The sequence below is a fragment of the Vombatus ursinus genome, unplaced genomic scaffold (assembly GCF_900497805.2).
Source record: "Vombatus ursinus unplaced genomic scaffold, bare-nosed wombat genome assembly UNPS02010548.1, whole genome shotgun sequence".
NCBI classification, from domain to species: Eukaryota; Metazoa; Chordata; class Mammalia; order Diprotodontia; family Vombatidae; genus Vombatus; species Vombatus ursinus.
Window position 1 is genome coordinate 19572529 of NW_020950326.1, and position 18328 is coordinate 19590856.

The following is an 18328-nucleotide window of genomic DNA, read 5'->3' on the forward strand; positions in this document are numbered from 1 at the left end:
AGATCCTTTTATTAAGGGCAGCAGGTTCCCCATCACTGAACAAGGGATAGGTCTGAGGTCCCTTCCAATTGAAGATATCTGATCCTATAAACATTCTTGTTTATCATAAAATACAAGAATCAGATTTTAGCAGGATTTTTCTGTAGGTTCATACACTTATAACCCAAATATGGGTGGTGGAGGATAGAATGGCAAACTGACATGAATACTAATACTGGAACTTCAATCCAGGGCGTGGGGTAGAAAAACACAACTAGTCAAATAAATTATCTTCAAAGTCTGAAATGCTATGACTCTATCTAAAATGTTGTATAGTGGAGTATAAAGAACATTGGATTTGGGTGTCAGAAAACCAAGGTTCAAGGCCTACCTCTAACACACAGAGCTGTGTGACCATGAACAGATCACTTCCCCTCTCTCAGCTTCAGTTTCTCATCTGTGAAATGAGACTAATATTTCCTGTACTACCTACTTCACTGAGGATCACACATCAGTCATCATGTTTTAATGTGAACTAATAATAAGCACCTTGTTATGTACTAGGCCAGAGTTGGGAAACCTGTAGCCCTCTAGGTCCTCAAGCGAGGCCCTTTGACTGAATCCAAACGCCACAGAACAAATCCCCTTAATAAAAGGATTTGTTCTGTAAAACTTGGGACTCAGTCAAAAGGCCGCATCCAAGGATCTAGAAGGCCATGCGTGGCCTTCAGACAAGTTAAGCAGTCACAGAAGCTGCCTTCTGCCTTTTGGGGGTTTATAATAATCTTTCCGTAAGGGTTCCAAATACTTAATTTCCTCAGCTTGTATTTTGTGAGACAGGGCCAAATGTTATAGAGCCTTTTTCTATAAGACAAATTATATACAGCACTTTGTAAACCTTAAAACGCTATATAAATGATAAACATTATCATTATTCATAGCTCAATAGCTATTAACAAAAAATATAAGGGTGAAATATAAAGTTTTAAAATTCCAAAGTAATTTATTTTAAGCTACCTTAGGAAGAAGTTAAAACAAGAATGTATTATTTTTATATCTCATAATGGTTAACTATTAAAAATTGGATAAAACATAAAACTAAACTTTGAATACATTACAAACTAACTGACTTATACCTTTTCGTTATTATAAGGTTTGGGGAGTAGGGACCTTTCACAGATTCAAACATATAAATATATCTGGGAGAAATGCAACTTGTACCATACACTGCCCATTGATAAGCTCCCATTACATGGAATCCCAAGATTAAATATCAGGACTTCCAATAGGATTTTTGTAAGAGTTTTATTTCAATCCATTAATGAAGTACAAAATGTTAAAAGTAAATACAGAAATGTCTCCTAGACTAATCAAACACAGGAAATAGAAGAAAAGGACTTCAGCAGAAAAATGCTATTACCTCGACATCCATTTCCCATTCGGATGTTGATGCAGTCCACCAGCATGTGAATCTTATCTTCTACATTCTGCCTAGTCTGGTCATCATAATAGATTAGGTGGCCATCTGACCACAGATCAAACCAGTTTTTTTTCCACCGCTTCAAAATTGTGCCTGAATAAAACAGGAAGATGTTGCTTTGAATCAAAATAACAAACCAGCTTGTTCCTAATTTAACAATACTGTAATATAAACAAAAGAAATTATCCTATTTGGCTCTCTGGATAAGGCTACTAAGGAACTTTCACTAGGCAATCAAAAAATAAAATAAAATAGGGCACAGTAAAATAAAACTTTTCAGTTATGACAATGTCCACTGTGCTATTTTACATATAATATACACCAAAGAGTGGTCCATTCACTACAGAATCAAAAACCAAAGAATACTAAATGTTGACTTGAGCTAAAGAAATCTCTCTCCCATTCATTTCCCTATACTCAACAACCATGTGGACTCTCAATATGCTGGCTTAGCCCCCTTAAAAGATTCAATTTTAGGTCTCTTAGTCCTGAAGAGATCTCTTATGATATCTGTCCCAGAAACAGCACTTCCCCTCCCCCACTTTTTCAAAACATTTTCACATACTTGCTGACTGCCTGATAGATACATCTTGAAGATGGGGAGCAGCATTCAACCTGGAACCAGAAGACCTAGATTCAAGTTGTGGCTGGTGAGTTCTGTGACTGTGAGTAGGTAACTTCAAATGTGCTGTGTTCTTATTGGTGTGAAGTCTGCAATGACTTATCTTGCCTCTGTCACATGGGGGCTCAGAGGAGAATCCCCAGAAAACCTAAATGCCCTACATAAATTGTCTAGTATTTCTAACTATTATGATACATAACAGGCCTGGGCCTCAAGGAAAGAAGGATGGGATTGTCTGATTATGTGATTTAGTGTTTGAAGGAATCTTAGAGTTCAACTAATCTAACCCTCTCATTTTACAGAAAAGAGAATTGATGTTAGAAAGTCAGATGTTAAAAAGGAAAAAAAAGTAAAGGGTTCTTTTCACCACAAAACAAAGTAGTGAAAAATATTCATAAGGGAATTGCTGTTTCCTAGAGTAATAAGAATGAAGATATCATGAAGAGAGAGGAGAGAGAGGGAGAAAAATTCAGAACTCAAAATCCTATAAATATTAAATCTTATAAATCTTAAAAAAGTGAATGTTGTTGGGGAATGGCTGAACAAGTTGTGGTATATGAATGTAATGGAATACTATTGTGCTATAAGAAATGATGAGCAGGCAGACTTCAGAAAAACCTGGGAAGACTTGTATGGACTGATGCTGAGTGAAGTGAGCAGAACCAGGAGAACGTTGTGTGATGACTAACGTTGACAGACTTAGCCCTTCTCAGCAATGCAAGGATCTAAGACATCTCCAAAAGTCTCATGATGGAAAATGCTATCCACATCCAAAGAAAGAACTATGGAGTTTGAATGCAGATCGAAGCATACTATTTGCTATTTTTTTCTTCTGGTTTGTTTTGTTTTCTCTTTCTTTTGGTTCCTCCCATTGGTTCTAATTCTTCCTTACAACATCACTAATGTGAAAATATGTCTAATAGGAATGTATATGTAGAGCTTATATCAGATTGTACACCGTCTTGAGGAGGAAGATGGAGAGGCAGGGGGAGAAAAATTTAAAACTCAAAAACTTATGGAAACAATTGTTGATTAAAATAAATGAATTTAAAAAAGATCTTTTGAGGACAAAAAAGTGAATGTTAAAAACTAAAAATTAATTAATTTAAATTTAAAAAAAAAGAATGCAGCTATCCTAAGAGTTGTATCCTATACTTTGTTAAAAGCATCACAGAGTTGGAAAAGATCTTAAACAAGTATTATCTGGTCTAGTCCCATTTTCAAGTAGGTCAAACTTAAGCAGCCTATGCGAATCCAGTCTCTTCTGAGTTAATACTTTGGCTGAATTCAGAAGCTGACATGTTTTAAAAGGTGAATTTATATCTCTGAATAACAGCATTTGTTGTTACATGTAGTCTTGTGGATGGATATAATAAATATTTCTTAAGTACCTTCTATATGTTAGGCACTGTGCTAAACACTGGAGATACTAATTCTTAAAAAGACAGTCTGTACCTTCAGGAGTTCAAAATCTAATGGAGGAAGACAACATACAAAAAAAAAAGCTGAAAGCTCTTCCTCCTTCACTGCCTCCCCAGCACCATTATATCATGATGTTGCCAATGATGATGGACTCTAAACCAAGCAGAGCAGCTGGTGGCAAATTAAGAGACTGCAGTGATTTTGAGCCCTCTATAAAGGGAGGCTATGGGAGGAGTTTTTTGGTTCACCCTGCAATCAGAGGGGCAAAAACACGTGAAGGTACAGATGAGCTGTTAAACCAAGCTGAGCAGCTCGTGGCAAATGAATAGACTCACAAATAATAAGGCAATCTCCTACCTCTTAACCCTAGAGATGTGGCTAGGCATTTATGGGTAGGGAGGGCATTTTACTTAGGACTACTGGCTGGGAAATAAGTAGCCAAAACATGAAAGATAAAGCTAAAACTGTCTTTCAATCCTCTTTAATTGAGAAATCAAATTTGTTCAATTAAGATTCTTTGGGGATTATGATTTAGAGTAGAACAGAGGTTTAGTTTTCAACAAACTCACTGAACTCATTATTTAATTCAACAAACTTAAGTGCCTACTATGTGCAAAGCACTCTGCTAAAGCTCCAGGGAAGATACAAGGTTTTAGATAAGATCTGGTCCCTGCCCTTGACAGAGTTTACAGATTAAGTCTTTGTCACAGTGTCTGATACTTGGGCAATTCCGAATCAGATTGTTTTCACCTCCACAAATAGTTTAAGCAATGCCCACATCCAAACTGGGCCAGTTCTTTACACAAGCTATAAACTAGCTTTCCGAGGAAAGAGAATAAGACTCAAAGATTTATATGACCTGCCCATAATCAACAGACATTGGAACTAACATTCAACCCAGATAAATTTACTCCAAATTCAATGCTGGGTTGTTGTTGGTTTTTCTCCCCCCATTATACCATGAGCTCTGGGAGCTATGATAATTCTTCCTAAAGGGAAATTAAGAACCTGTTCATAAAATTCTATGTTTACTTTTAAAAGTCTGTTTCATAACAGAACTATCTATCCTAGAATTTATTAAGAAGGTATAAAAATAGATTAAACCCATCACTCACTTTGTCGAAGCAGCCAACCACTCTTGACAAATGCCATCCCTTCACCTTAGAGAGAAAAGAGAGAAGGATTAGAAATGATGACTAAACATACCTTTGGTTTTAAAACAAAATCACAAACTAAAAGGGTCAAATTGAAAATAAAATTTTTCAATTTAATTTAACAAGTATGTATTTATTAAATACCTCCTACATGCTCCACATTGTGTTCCCTCCTTTCAAGTGCTAGCTTGAAATTAGGTCATAACCTAATAGTTGTACTTACTAGTGATCAAATTTAACTATACTGGTGCCCAGGAGAGACACTAGGGCTAGCTATATAAAACTGGGAGTCATCTATGTAAAAGTAATAATTGAACCCATGAGTGCTGATGAGGTAACCAAATAAACAGAACATGAGGTTCTAGTGTATTTCTATCACCATTAGTCACTAATTCTTAGACTTTACCAACCAATAGGTGAGAGAAAACCTGAGCAAAGGATTCCTGAACCAACAACTAACTAAAGTAGTTTTCCTCCTTTCTTTAATGTGTTTTTCTTTTAAAATGCAACTAATCTATCTTGCCCAGTTACTAATCTAACTTATCCTCACCACTATGACACAAAGTAGCAAGCAACTCATTTTTCGAGAGTACTGAAGCACACAGCTTAAATGGTCTGCTTAGTAATTTAAGCATAAAGGTGAAAGTGGATGCAGAAAGGAAATCTGGTGCCCTAATCCCCAATCCAGCTGTTCATACATTAGATACACCTGTTTTCTGAAAGATCCCTATTCTCAAGGATCCAGATACATAACTCCCAAATATATATACACTTAACAGCACCCAATTAAAGTCCTATCTTATAACTGCTTGGGCTCTAGCTGACAAAAGCAATCACTTCAGAACAAAAACTGCCACTATTCCTGGTGGTAGTATTTTAACAAGTGACTGGAAAGATGCCAGCTTCATTCTACATCAGTACCATGCAAATAGTCAAATGTTTTCAAACTGACAGAAATGCAAATTCAATGTGGCATTGGGAAAATTAAAGTTGTACTCTCTGTGCCTTGTGGCTTAGCCACTAAAGGTTTTTAAGTTAACTTTAACCAGCAGTTTTGTTGATGAGGCACATTTTAACAGGTGACTTTCTGTTTAACCACAGGTTGGTTTTCCTACAACTGAAGTTTCATAGACATAGAGATTAGAAAACATTTATTAGGTACCACTAAAATTGGGTAATATCAGTAATATCTGGGCTAGATCTATACTATATCACACAATAAAATGACAGATAATTTAGTATTTTCCAGGAGAGTTACAAAATCAATTCCCTATTCATAGTAAACTCCAAAGGTTGATTTACAAATATAAATATTTCTTTTCACATGTCTCAGGTAGTTGTTATAGTCCAACAGGGAACAGACTAATTTTCTCAAGTTCCCCTTTAACCTTATTAAAATGTTACTTTCAATTCATTCCTCTTTACCCTCCCCTACTGGTGGAAATAAGATCATGAGATAGAAGATAAAGAAAAGAGAGGGATGGATAGATTCCTTTTGCACCAAATTCTACAGAAGCTACAATAAGCATTTTACCAACTCATTTTCCAAAGATTCTTTTCTCCTGTTCTGTTTGGGATTATGATTTTGTTAACTTACACAATTTCTGTTTTCTGTGTCACAGTGATAACACTACTATATCTCTTTCTTTTAAATGTTATTATTTGACCAGCAACTATTGTAATAGCTATAACTCACAAAACTAAAAAGAAAGCAGAAAATAAACTGTCAGTAGAGCAATGTGTCTTACTGCAATTCAGGCTCCAAAGTGCAGTATGATCAAATGTGGTATTATGAAAAATGACTTCTTTTGCTTGAGGCTAGAACAAATTTAATAGCATGGTGCACAAGAAGCTCAAGAATAATGAGGGGCTGACTCAAGCCCAACACTGGCTTACTGAATACCAAATACCACTGGAAGATGTCCTTAAAATAGGCTCCCTCACGACCAGAAGGCATAACTTCTACATTCAGCATTTTTTCAACACTGTATTTAATAATAACACTCTGCTACTCACTGTATTTTCCCAATTTCAGATTCCCCAAATCAGCTCTAAAATCCTAAGCACTGCATTATAAAATAAATGTAAAAATCTACATACCACAAATTGCATATGAAAATATGTCTATCTTCCTCTGAGCTAGAAGGCCTCTTCCATGCTAAAAATCTCATTTTAGGAAATGGCTTCCCTTTCTCCTTGGCTTTATAACCAATTTTCTCTGCAAAGTAGTAGTTATAGTATACAATTTTAAAAGCTGCCTTGAAACTTGCATATTATCTTGAAAACTCTAGGTTTATTATGATAAAAGTAAAGCAATAATCTCAAGTGAAACTGATTACACAGAAACACAAATTAGTTAAAAAACCCTGGATCGTATATTTGCTTTGTAAAGCAAATAAGCACCACATAATGGTAACAGAAAAACATAAAATAGACAGAACTCTCTAACTCATATTTTATAGCTATCTGCTTCAGTAAGGAGAATGATCTTCAACCTGTAAAGGGTATAACACAAATACATAAAGATCATTAAAGCCTAAGGTTAGTGAGAAATAAAATTAATGAAGCATAAATGTTAATGAGGTCCTATTAGTTAATCTTGGTTCCATATATGGGGGGGCAGGGGTTGGCCAAAAAAAAAGCCTTTCCCTTCTTAGTTACTTTTTCTTTTCTTTCTTACTGACCCAGGTATGACTTTGCAACTTAATAATCAGCCAGCCCACTCTTATCTGTCTTGGACATTAAATTCTAGGTTTCTTTTCAACAGATTCATCTTAGCAAGGCTGTTGTTAGGTGTATCTCTCAACTTTATTAAATCTGCTTCCCAAACCCTTAGCTCCAGAAGGTCAGGGGTCCCTGGATAAGAAAAAAATTGTGAAAAACAATATTTGGAAGGGTTTGTAATTGTGGAGATGGCTAGAGATTTAACTTTTAGAGGGGAATGTGAGGAAGAGAAAAACTTCAGCAGAGGAAGAAAAAAAAATGACCCCAGGAGAAATAGAAGGATCCAGAGGGGAAAGAATAAAAATGAAGTCGGTAGGGCATGGGAAAGGAAGTTAGGTCTGGCTGTCAAGATGCTAATAAGGCAAGATGGTACTAATCAGGTGAAAGTTCTATTGAGAATTGGCCAGAGAAATCATTAGCAAGAACAACAAAAGACTGAGGACAGTACTTCCAGAAGCCATGAATAAGGAAATATTTGCAGTGACCTACATAGAACACAGCATGTTTGCCTTTCTGTCTTAACCAAATCAATGTTATTTACAACAAAATTATAGGCTAATCTCCCTCCTAGAAGAGAAGGTAAAGGGAGCTCAAAGAATGCCTCTCTACAATCCAAGTTATCAAAAACAAGGAAGTGTTCCTTTAAGAAACAAAAGAAAGGTAAGTAACAGTTAATTGGTTCTTGCAAAAAAAAAGAGTGAATAGGCCACTCTGAAAAGGAAGCAACTACTTACTGTCCAATAAAGACGTGGATGCCAAGGTGATATCAGGTCAACTAGAAAGAATCAAAAGAAAAAAAAATTTCTGAGTGATGGTATGGTTAATGTTAAAGGATACTGAGATAGCTATTAGTAAACTGATAATAAATAGAGGGTTCTGCCACCTTCTCAAGTTATGTCTCCAGGATATGATAACTAGAACCTCATAAGATTTTTCGAACCAGATAACTACTACCAACTTCTGGTGATTCACATGTATACAAATTATAAGAAGATCTCTAGAAAGCACTGAAAGCTTATGAAGGCTTGTGGAAAAAAAAAAACTGAAGACTTAAGAAGCACAGATGGCACTTTCATCACTGTTGCCAAGAGAAGGCAAGAGAGAATTGAAAAGTGAATGGCCAGCTGCTGAAGAAACTGGTAAATGAAAATAAAATTGGCTTTCTGGATTAAAGCTTAAAATAAAGTAATGATAAGTTCCTGTCCAGCACCCAGAAAGAAATGGTAAGAATACATCTGCCCAGTCTTGCAAATCTAATCAAAAGGGCTTTAAGTTGAAAAGGAAGAGAAGGAATGAAAACTGCCAACACATGTATCCATCAGACCAGATAACACAGAGATACAGTGCTTTTAGATAAGGATATCAGTGCACACATAATCTCTCAATCTTGATCTCTCTCTCACTCTCTCTCTCTTTCTCTCTCATCTATAGAAGACAAAATCCAAAATAGGAGACAGCAATAAAACCCATGCCCTCTGAAATCTATACAAAAATGCCCAAAGTACAGGAATGACTGATTTGATCAGATGGAATAAGGATCAAAACTGGAATACGACCCTTCAGAAGATATGTTATTCAAGAGAAACAAAACAGATAAAAGGGATGATGAAGTATGTTAAATATTGGATGAAACAAAAATAATGCTGTCATTGAAGCGGTCAACAAACCACACTGAACCTGGCACCTTGGGTCTATGATGTACCTTGTACCAGATTTTCACCAACCAAATGATAAAGGTGATGGCCATTTCATCTTAGAAATTGTAATACAGCTAAGATAGCTAGGCATATTATCTGACATGCCTAGATTTCAGTAGATTTCAAAGGGCTTTCAGTTTTAAAATTAAGACTTTTGTTTTTAAATGTGCTATCTTATATTTATAAATGCATTTATAAATTTTTAAACTTTATAAATTTTTAAATTATAAAATTTATAAACTTTGTTCAGAACCAAAGAACTATTTTTAAAATATGATAGCAGATGACATATACTGCACCAAGATCACTAGCAGTAAAACAAACATCACATAATGCTATCTATATTTGAAATTTTTTTTCTGTTGGGCTTTAACACTTTAATTACGTTTGCAGATGTTTCATCAAAGTCTTGATTATCAACACTTTTGCTTTCTTGTCTCTTCAGACACCTTAATATTACTCAATTATCATAATGGATGTTAGCATTAAAAATGAATAAATAAACCCTTGTACAGTCATGAATTATTTTACAAAAACCTGCCAAGGCAGACTGACAAGCAACTAATTTATTAGTTTTGACCAATTTCTGGCAGTTCTTTGCACTGGCTGAAAATATACATGAAGACAGACAGTTTTGCTGTGTTTGCTTATTCTATCATAAATCTTTTTTTTTTTTTTAGAGGGGATGGGGGAGTGGAGCATGAAACTCCAGGGTTTTACAAAACTTAAGTTTAACCACCACTGGCCTACTGATTATGGCTGATACAGTCTTCTTCTGGTTGTCACTGAAGTTAATCTGCTTTAGACTAGTTAGGCCATACCTGCTGATTTATTAGATTCAGACTGGAATCTAAATCACATCTGATATCCTTCTTCAATGGGTATTAATGTAAGAAGGGTCTAATACAGGAGTATTTAACCAGGATCCCCACACCGGGATCCCCACAGGATCTAAGGATAGATTTCTAAGGTCTAAGGTTGTCTGTAAACTTGGATAGCCAAAAAAAAAAAATTCCATCTTTATTTTCATTAACCTCTAACTGAAATTTACCATTTCCTCCAAATGTTTTTAAAATGTTACAATAGGGACAGCTATGTGGCACAGTGGATGGAGCTCCGACCTTGCAGTCAGGAGGAGATGAGTTCAAATATGACCTCACACACATAACACTTACTAACTGTGTGACCCTGAGCAAGTCCCTTAACCCCAATTGCCTTGCAAAAAAATAAATAAATAAATAAAAATAAAATAAAATGTTACAATAAGGGGTCCATAGGCTTCTCCAAACTGCCAAAGGAATACAGGACACAAAAAAATGGTTAAGAACCAAAAATCTACTGTATCAGGGCTGAATCAGAAAGAACAGAGGTAAGGCTTCAGAAAATGAGTGCAAGGAGAATCAGAAAATACTAAAACTAAGGAAGGCCTTCAGAAATCAAGGAGTTTAATTCTCTGATTTCACAAAGGGGAAACTGAGGCATGAACGGGTATGAATCCTTTCGTTTGTACAAGACTTGTCCAAGACCACATGGCTAGTTAGTGAGACCAAGAAGCCAGATGGTCTGACTTTCAGGTTTCTGTCCACTATACCACACTACCTCTTAGAGAATATAAATTTATATATCTTATATTAATCTAGATTATTATATATCAGGATTCCTTAAGAGAAAAGTGCATATACTATTAAATACCTACTTTCCTTGAATGAGCATCAGTTTTACACAATTGCACAGGAGAAAAGGAACTTCCAGCTCAAAAGAATAAAAAGGGACTAAGGGATCATTTAGTCTACCCATTATTCCTAGGCAAGATTGTGAGCAAACCAATCCTTAAACACTCTTCCCTTTCCTTACATATTTTTAGGAAAATATATCCCAATATACTTCTTCAAACTATATTCTAGTGTCTCAGAGATCTTAAATTAGGAAGGATTTTTTCCCCTTTATTGTAATTTAAAATCATCCTTGTCTTCTTCTCAGTGCAAATAAAAATAAGCTTTTTACATTCCCCAATACATTATCCCTTTTGCATAGTTGAATCCCCACTCAGCCCTTCCCTTCTTTACTCTGTATTCCTAAGAGGCCATATTCTAGATACTTAATCAATTCTTTATCCTCTTCTCTTGGACCTTCTCCAAGTTTCCCATGAAATGCTTCTGTATGAAACCCAAAAGTGAACACAGTATTCTAATAAAGCTCTGAACAAACCGAAGCACAGATTATCTTACAACTCCCAGATGTCCTAATACAATATTTATTTACCTTTTTTTAAGCTACACCACCTATTTCAGAAACGTCATGATTCTTTTGTCAATAATGCTGAGATTATTTACTTCCAACCTGAGAGACACAGCACATAACAACAGCATTGGATTTGGAATCTGGGTGTTCAATCTCACCTCAAACACTTAAAAATAGCTAATTATGGGACCTGAAACAAGTCACAGAATTTTTCTGACCTTGGCTTCCCAATACGTGAAATGGGAATAACAGCATCTTTCTCACAGGACTGTCATGAGAGTGAAGCATAATCATGCACGTAAAGTACAATATTAATAGGAACTATTATTAATCTCGTAAATGAAGTATTAGGTAATCTTAATTATCACCACTGAAGAACTACGGGAAACATGTTTCCTCCATAAATCTATCAGCTCTTATTTGCTTACACTCAACAACACATAAAACAGGGGCAGGGTTGCTACCCTTCTGTTCTTGGCAAGTGTCATAACCTCTGGTACTGCTCATATGAACCTGGTTGACTGTGTGGAACCACTGGACACTAGCACCCACTCTTCTGTCTGAAATTTATTTCCAATCAGTCCCCATATGAGCCCAACCTGCTTATTTGGAATCTGTTTCCACTACTGGTTTCTCCTACTATTGTTCTGCCCTTGGAAGAAGGTAAAGTGGGCACCACTCTGCTTTAACGGCCTCTTTCTCCTTCCTGCATGTTCCTTCCTAGCAGCACAGAACTCTTCAATACTGAATTCAGTCAGCCTTCCACTGAGGTTCACAATATTAACACGTCTCTCTCTCTCTCTCTCTACAACAGCTAATCTGGCCTGGGTTCTTTGTCTATATAGAATCCTGCAATTTATCCTCCTTATTAAGTCTAACTAGACTCCTGGTCCAGGGTCCTACTCTCAGCTTTGTAGATAACTCAGGGTTTTGTGCAAACAAAAGAGTGATCTTAAGCTATTTTTATTTTTTTCCTTGTCCTCTTCTTTATAAGTATCTTAATAATTACTGTATATTTTTTGCCAGCGTGCTGCTGTGGAATATGATGGGAAAACTTTTACTGGAAAATAAGACATCCATAATACAAAGACCCTTTTGGTATACTTCATTTTTAGGCTCAAAAGGCCAAGAACAAACTAGACAAAGAACAACGAGGACTGCCTATATAAGTAATTACTTTGGATCAAACCGAAATGTTAAAGGTGATCTAAGTGCTCATTTCTGGACAAGCTGAAGATTAAAAGCTGTATGCAGCTTGTAGCATTTTGAGTTGGAAAATAAGAAAAGACTTCATTTTACACATGAGGAAAAATGAGACTCTTGGAGGTGACTTGCCCAAGGTCACAAAGGAAATAAGAGTATAGGAAATCTGAACCTAAGCCAAATGACTTCTAATCTACCTATACCCCAATTTTTTGATATTTGACAACAAGAGAAAAATTGGTCTGACAGAGAAAATTCAGGCAAAGTATAACTACAAGTAACCAAAGGAATCACAAGGTTTTTTTATTAATTTCCTTCCCTGCATACACCTCTCTCTCACTTGCACATCTCACCACCATCTTCCATTGTGAATAAAGCACATTAAAAGAACCAGTGAGAGCAAGTTAGTTCTGAGATATAGAGCAAAGTTAGTATGAACTTAAGGAGTACCATATGACCTAAAAATCAGAATCTTACCCATACCCCAACCCTACCCAAGGCCTAAAACATCCGAAGCTGAGCAAACCAAACTATCCAAAAAAGAGCACATGACAGTTTGCAAATGGAATTAATGTATTTTATTCCATGTAATCCTATAAATTACTCTATTTGATCAGAATCAGTAGTTCATGAAACAGTGTGAGCCATCATATTAGCCTGCAATATTATGAACAAATTACTGACTTCTGACAATTCCATCATTAATTAAATAGGCTTAAAAACTGTGAGATATATATTTACTTCACATACATTGCAAAGAAAAAGAGAAAGAGCTGTAATGCAACGTGATGATGCTAAGTGCAAGAGTAAAAAAACGCTCCATACAAATTTGAAAATTTAATTAGCACTATTGTTTCTACCCAACTAAAACAATCTTGCAATAGGGTAGCTAGGTGATGTGGTAGATAGAGCTCCAGCCTTGGAGTCAGGAGGATCCAAGTTCAAATCCAGCCTCAGATACACGATACTCTCTAGCTGTGTGACCCTGGGCAACTCACTTAACCCTGACTGCCTTACCAAAAAAAAAAAAAAAAACAATCTTTTAATTGACAAGCCTCCATATATTTCAATGGCATATTGAAAAGAACACTGAACTTGGACCAAAAGACTGGGATGGAAGCAACTAGGTGGCGCAGTAGACACAGCACTGGCCCTGAAGTCAGGAGGACCTGAGTTCAAATACGGCCTCAGACACCCAATACACTCTAGCTGTGTGACCCTGGGCAAGACACTTAACCCCAAAACCTCACCAAAAAAAAAAAAGAAAAGAAAAAAAAGGACTAAAATGGGAGTCACAGAATCATATTATCTTAAAGCTGCAAGGGATCTCAGAGGCCCCATTCTTCTACATCTCTATTTTATACTAGACAAACAATCATCAATTCTTTGCCTGGTGTTTGAAGAATTCCAATGAAGGGGAACTCATTTCATTTCTAGATACTCTAATCATTTGGAGTTTTTCCTACATCCAACCTAAATTTGCTTCTTTAATGCCCTTTCCACTGTTTTTATTTATTGTTTAGCATCAAAACGTTGTTAAAATAGGTAAGATTTTGGTTACGTACAATTATTTCTTACTTTTATTCTTCTAGTGTTGTATTAATTTTGATCTTTGTTCTAACAAGTTGTTAGTATAACTGTATATTCTGATATCTGATTCAAGAAATGAATCTATCAAATTACTTCCTGTCTATTAAAAGATAACAAACAATAAATTTCATTTTTTGGAACATTATTTGGTATTCACCATGTCTAATACCTCCAATTTTTTTCTCAAATACAATATTCATTATATGTACGGATAAGGTTTCCATGTAATATACAAACCTTAGACCCCTCTCTGCTCAGCCATATTTTCCAACAGCTTTACCTATTCTCCCCCATACCTTTGCACTGACATCCCCAAGTATTAGGATGTGTTGATTGAATGTTAATGGTCTCATCAAGTTCTTCACAGAATTTCTCTACCTCATAATCTTCTACTACTGATGTTGATACGTAAGCTACAATGTTCATGGTGGACTTTTTGAAAATATTCATCAAGACCAATGAAAATATAAGATGACTAAGTACACCATCGTATTTTGTTTCTTGTAGCCTTTGGACACAATAAAACCTACTCTTTCAGGTCCTGTATTTGCCTCTCCAATGAAGAACTAAGAGCTATTCTTCCATTCAGCTAAAATTTCTTTTTCTCTTCTGGGCTGTTGGTTTTTTTTTTAAATAGAAAGACTATAAAGATTGATATGATTCAGTTCCTTCCATTTGGAGTACCAACCTTGTTAATATTCAGAGATTGAGTGATTCTTGTTGCCTTCTGCCCTTTTTCTACTATGCCACCATCACTGTAAGGGCTGAAGAGGACTACAAAGGACTGAGAGTCATTTTATATTTTTCTTTGTTTTGTGGGTTAAGTTGTTCAAAAACTTCAGGACCAAATGGCTAGCCTTTCTATTCTTAGCTGCACTGGCCACTGGAGAGCAGACAGTCTGCCAGAACTTCCCTTGATGCCTTTCCAGCCATGGTAGAAATCTGCCACAGCTTACATTCTGATGAAATAGGCTTTAAAAACCCAAAATCATCTCACCATCTGCATGAGGCATAGGATTGGACTTTGGATATAATAGTCTCTGTGAAATGCTAATAAAGCCTACAACTGCAAAGAAAACCTCATAGCTCAGGTATTAGAGAGGAGCTTTTACTAGAGCATGTAGGGCCTGGAGTCAGGAAGACTCATCCTCCTGAATTCAAATCTGACCTCAGACACTTACTAGCTGTGTGACCCTGGGCAAGTCACTTAACCCTGTTTGCTTCAGTTTCCCCATCTGTAAAATGAGCTGGAGAAAGAAATAGCAAATTACTCCAGTATTTCTGCCAAGAAAACTCCAAATGCAGTCATGAAGAGTCAGACATGACTGAAAAACTACTGAACAACACAAAATCTTTAAGAGAAAAACAAAAGTTCTAAACATACACCCAGCTACTCAAAATACTCAACCTACACTAAATACCAAGTAATTTTGAAAGAATCAAGCACAAACGGCCTACACACATTGCCTATAAAACAGAGATCCAAAGTTAATAATGCCATATTCAAAATATCTGGTTTACCCCTAAATTTCCCACTACACTTCAGTTCTAAATATTATTCTTTTGTGAGTATGAAGTAGAAGCAAAAAACCAAGTCATTCAAGTGTCATTGATTATAACTATTTAATAAACTTGAAAGTCAAAAATGAATCTTCTCCTGAATGCCAAACATTAGAAGGGACAGAGGTTGGTTAACCAGCAAACAGCTGGAAAGAGAATAGGAGTATCAGACAAGTTCATCTGTAACTAGACCATTTCAAACTATCAAATCCCTCCACCATGCCTTCTACAAAAGGTAGACTGAGCAGGAAGGGAAGGGAAGGCAGGGGGTAAAAAAAGGAGAATCTAGCTTTTTTTTTTTTTTTACAAAGTGGATTATGAAAATATATCTTGCCTTTTTCACCAACTAAAACAGACAGCAGCATGTTCAACTAGGTCATTATTTTTAACAGCTGACTCCTGTGCTGCTCCTAGTAGTTATACCATATTACCAACTGACATTTTATCGAACAATTATTATTATATTCCTTTAGACAACCATCAGGGCACAAAAAGTTACAGGAAAGGGAAAGGGAAAGGAATCAAATGTTACCTACAAAATGACAAGCTAATGAGTGGCAGGCTACAGCTTTCAGAGATCATCCTGAGATGCAAAAAGACCACTAGACCAAGAGAGATCACACAGTGGGGAAGGAAATGTAGGAAGTACGTGAAAATTATTCTTTCTTCTCCTTGAGAATAGAATAACAGTAATGATAGTAACAATAACAATAATAATGATAACTGTTTATATAGCACTTTCAGATTTGCAAAGAGTTTTATATATGTTATCTCATTTGATCTAAGTATGACTAGAAATAACAATTAATGATCCTTGGAGTTACATGTTACAAAATATTGACTCACATGTGAAGATGCTGCCATCCATAACCCTCTGTCATTTCTATAATCATAACATTAATCTCTTAACTTGTTCTCCCACGGTCAACCCACCAAGATTGTCAATAATCATCAAACAATGCAAAGCTTTGGCATCATTTGCATCATGTTCTAAGAAATCGAACAGCCAGCTACAGAAGCATTAATATACACATACTAGGGCACACTTGCAGATTTATTTCATATATATTATTACAGACCTTTAGCTTTTGGCAAGATACATCACCAAAGTGATGTTCACCAAAAGTATTCACTACACAGATGACCTGCACAGTGCATAGATGGAAAAGGAATTCCAGGAGGTGGCCCTCCAGATGCTCCTGTTTACAGATAATACTCTGGCGACTATATCAAATCTCCGAAAACTGCAGGGCCTCCTCAAAGACCCGTGATCAGTGAAAAAAATTCTAACAATTCATACAAAAACAAAACAAAAAAAATAGATGGAAAAAAAACCTAATGTCCAAAATCTAGTGTGCAATTGGCTGGCCAGTACATCAACTATATCTGTCTTCCCTAGGATAAGTACCGCAGGTGGCCAACAAGCTGGGCCTAGCACTAAAGAAGAAGGTAACAGAAGGCTGGGTCACATTTGGGAAATTGCACAGTATGTTTAACAATCCCCAACTGTTCCTTGACACAAAACCTCTCTTTTAACAGCAGTATTCTCTTAACAGTGTTCTACGGTTCACAATGTTGTAAACCAGAGGTGGCAAAAGCAAATAAAAACTGATTCCTGCAAGCATACCGCCAAAAAAAAAAAAAACACACAAATAAACATTATTTATGTTGTACTGTATTTTTATTTATCTTGTTAAACATTTCCCCATTACATTTTAATCTGATTCTGAGTTTGCACACCACAATCCCTGAAAAATCAAAGCTGTGGGTGATTCAGAGTGAAATAAGGGCAATAGGATAAGCATGTCACAGAAGATAGAGTAACAGAGTGCTGGACTTGGGAGTCAGGAGGTCTAGGTTCAAATCCTTCCATTTTTTGACACTTATTGGATGTGTGACCACAGGCAAATTACTTAAAATCTCTGGGTCTCAGGTTCCTCAACTATAAAATGTAAATAACAACATTTATTTCATATGTCACTGTGAGGATCAAACAGGATGACGTACATAGTATTTTGCAAACCTTACAGAGTGATATAAATATTAACTATTATAATTATGACACTGTAGCATGTTTCTAATGACTGATCAAATGAATAAATGAATGAAAATACTTTTTTAAAAATACTTTTATAATAGCTTACTATGTCCCCAACATTGTACAATTGAAAAGTATGAGAGTCTCTGCTCTCAAGAAGCTCAAATTCTAATAAGGTGAAGACCAACACATATAGATTTCAACTACAAGCCAGATTGAAAGGTCCAGTGATCCTTGTATTCCAACAGAGATGGCCAGAAAGACAGCTCAAGTACTGAACTGGTACTAAGAAAATGTAAAAAGGCCTAGATCAGGGGTTATTAACCTCTGCTGTCTCAAGGACCCACTTTTGGTCATCAGGTAAAAACTACAGACTCCTTCTCAGAATAATACTTTTTAAATGCATAAAATTTAGGAAACCAATTATATTGAAATACAGTTATAAAACTATTTTTTAAAAACAAGTTCACTGACTCCAGGTAAAAAATGTCTGACCTAGAGGAAGGCTCCTGAGGAATTTATGAGATAACATAGAGAAGAATCGCAGACGTTTTATTCTCTGGGAAATTCCTTTGTAGCTTGTAATTTCTTTTTTTTTTTTTTAATAATAGGTTATTC

General features: G+C 35.9%; 1 protein-coding gene across 2 annotated transcripts in view; it reads right to left on the reverse strand.

Annotated features, from left to right (window-relative positions):
* PLEKHB2 (pleckstrin homology domain containing B2) overlaps window positions 1-18328 on the reverse strand; it is a 46524-nt gene that overhangs the window by 19068 nt on the left and 9128 nt on the right. The window contains exons 2-4 of one of the 2 annotated variants that reach the window (XM_027854727.1): window positions 8116-8156; window positions 4619-4663; window positions 1400-1552 (exon numbers count right to left, since the gene is read on the reverse strand). In XM_027854727.1, the coding sequence (XP_027710528.1) occupies window positions 1400-1552; window positions 4619-4655 (190 nt within the window). In that variant the 5' untranslated portion in view covers window positions 4656-4663; window positions 8116-8156. The remainder of the gene's footprint in view (window positions 1-1399; window positions 1553-4618; window positions 4664-8115; window positions 8157-18328) is intronic. The other variant, XM_027854726.1, reaches the window with a different exon arrangement.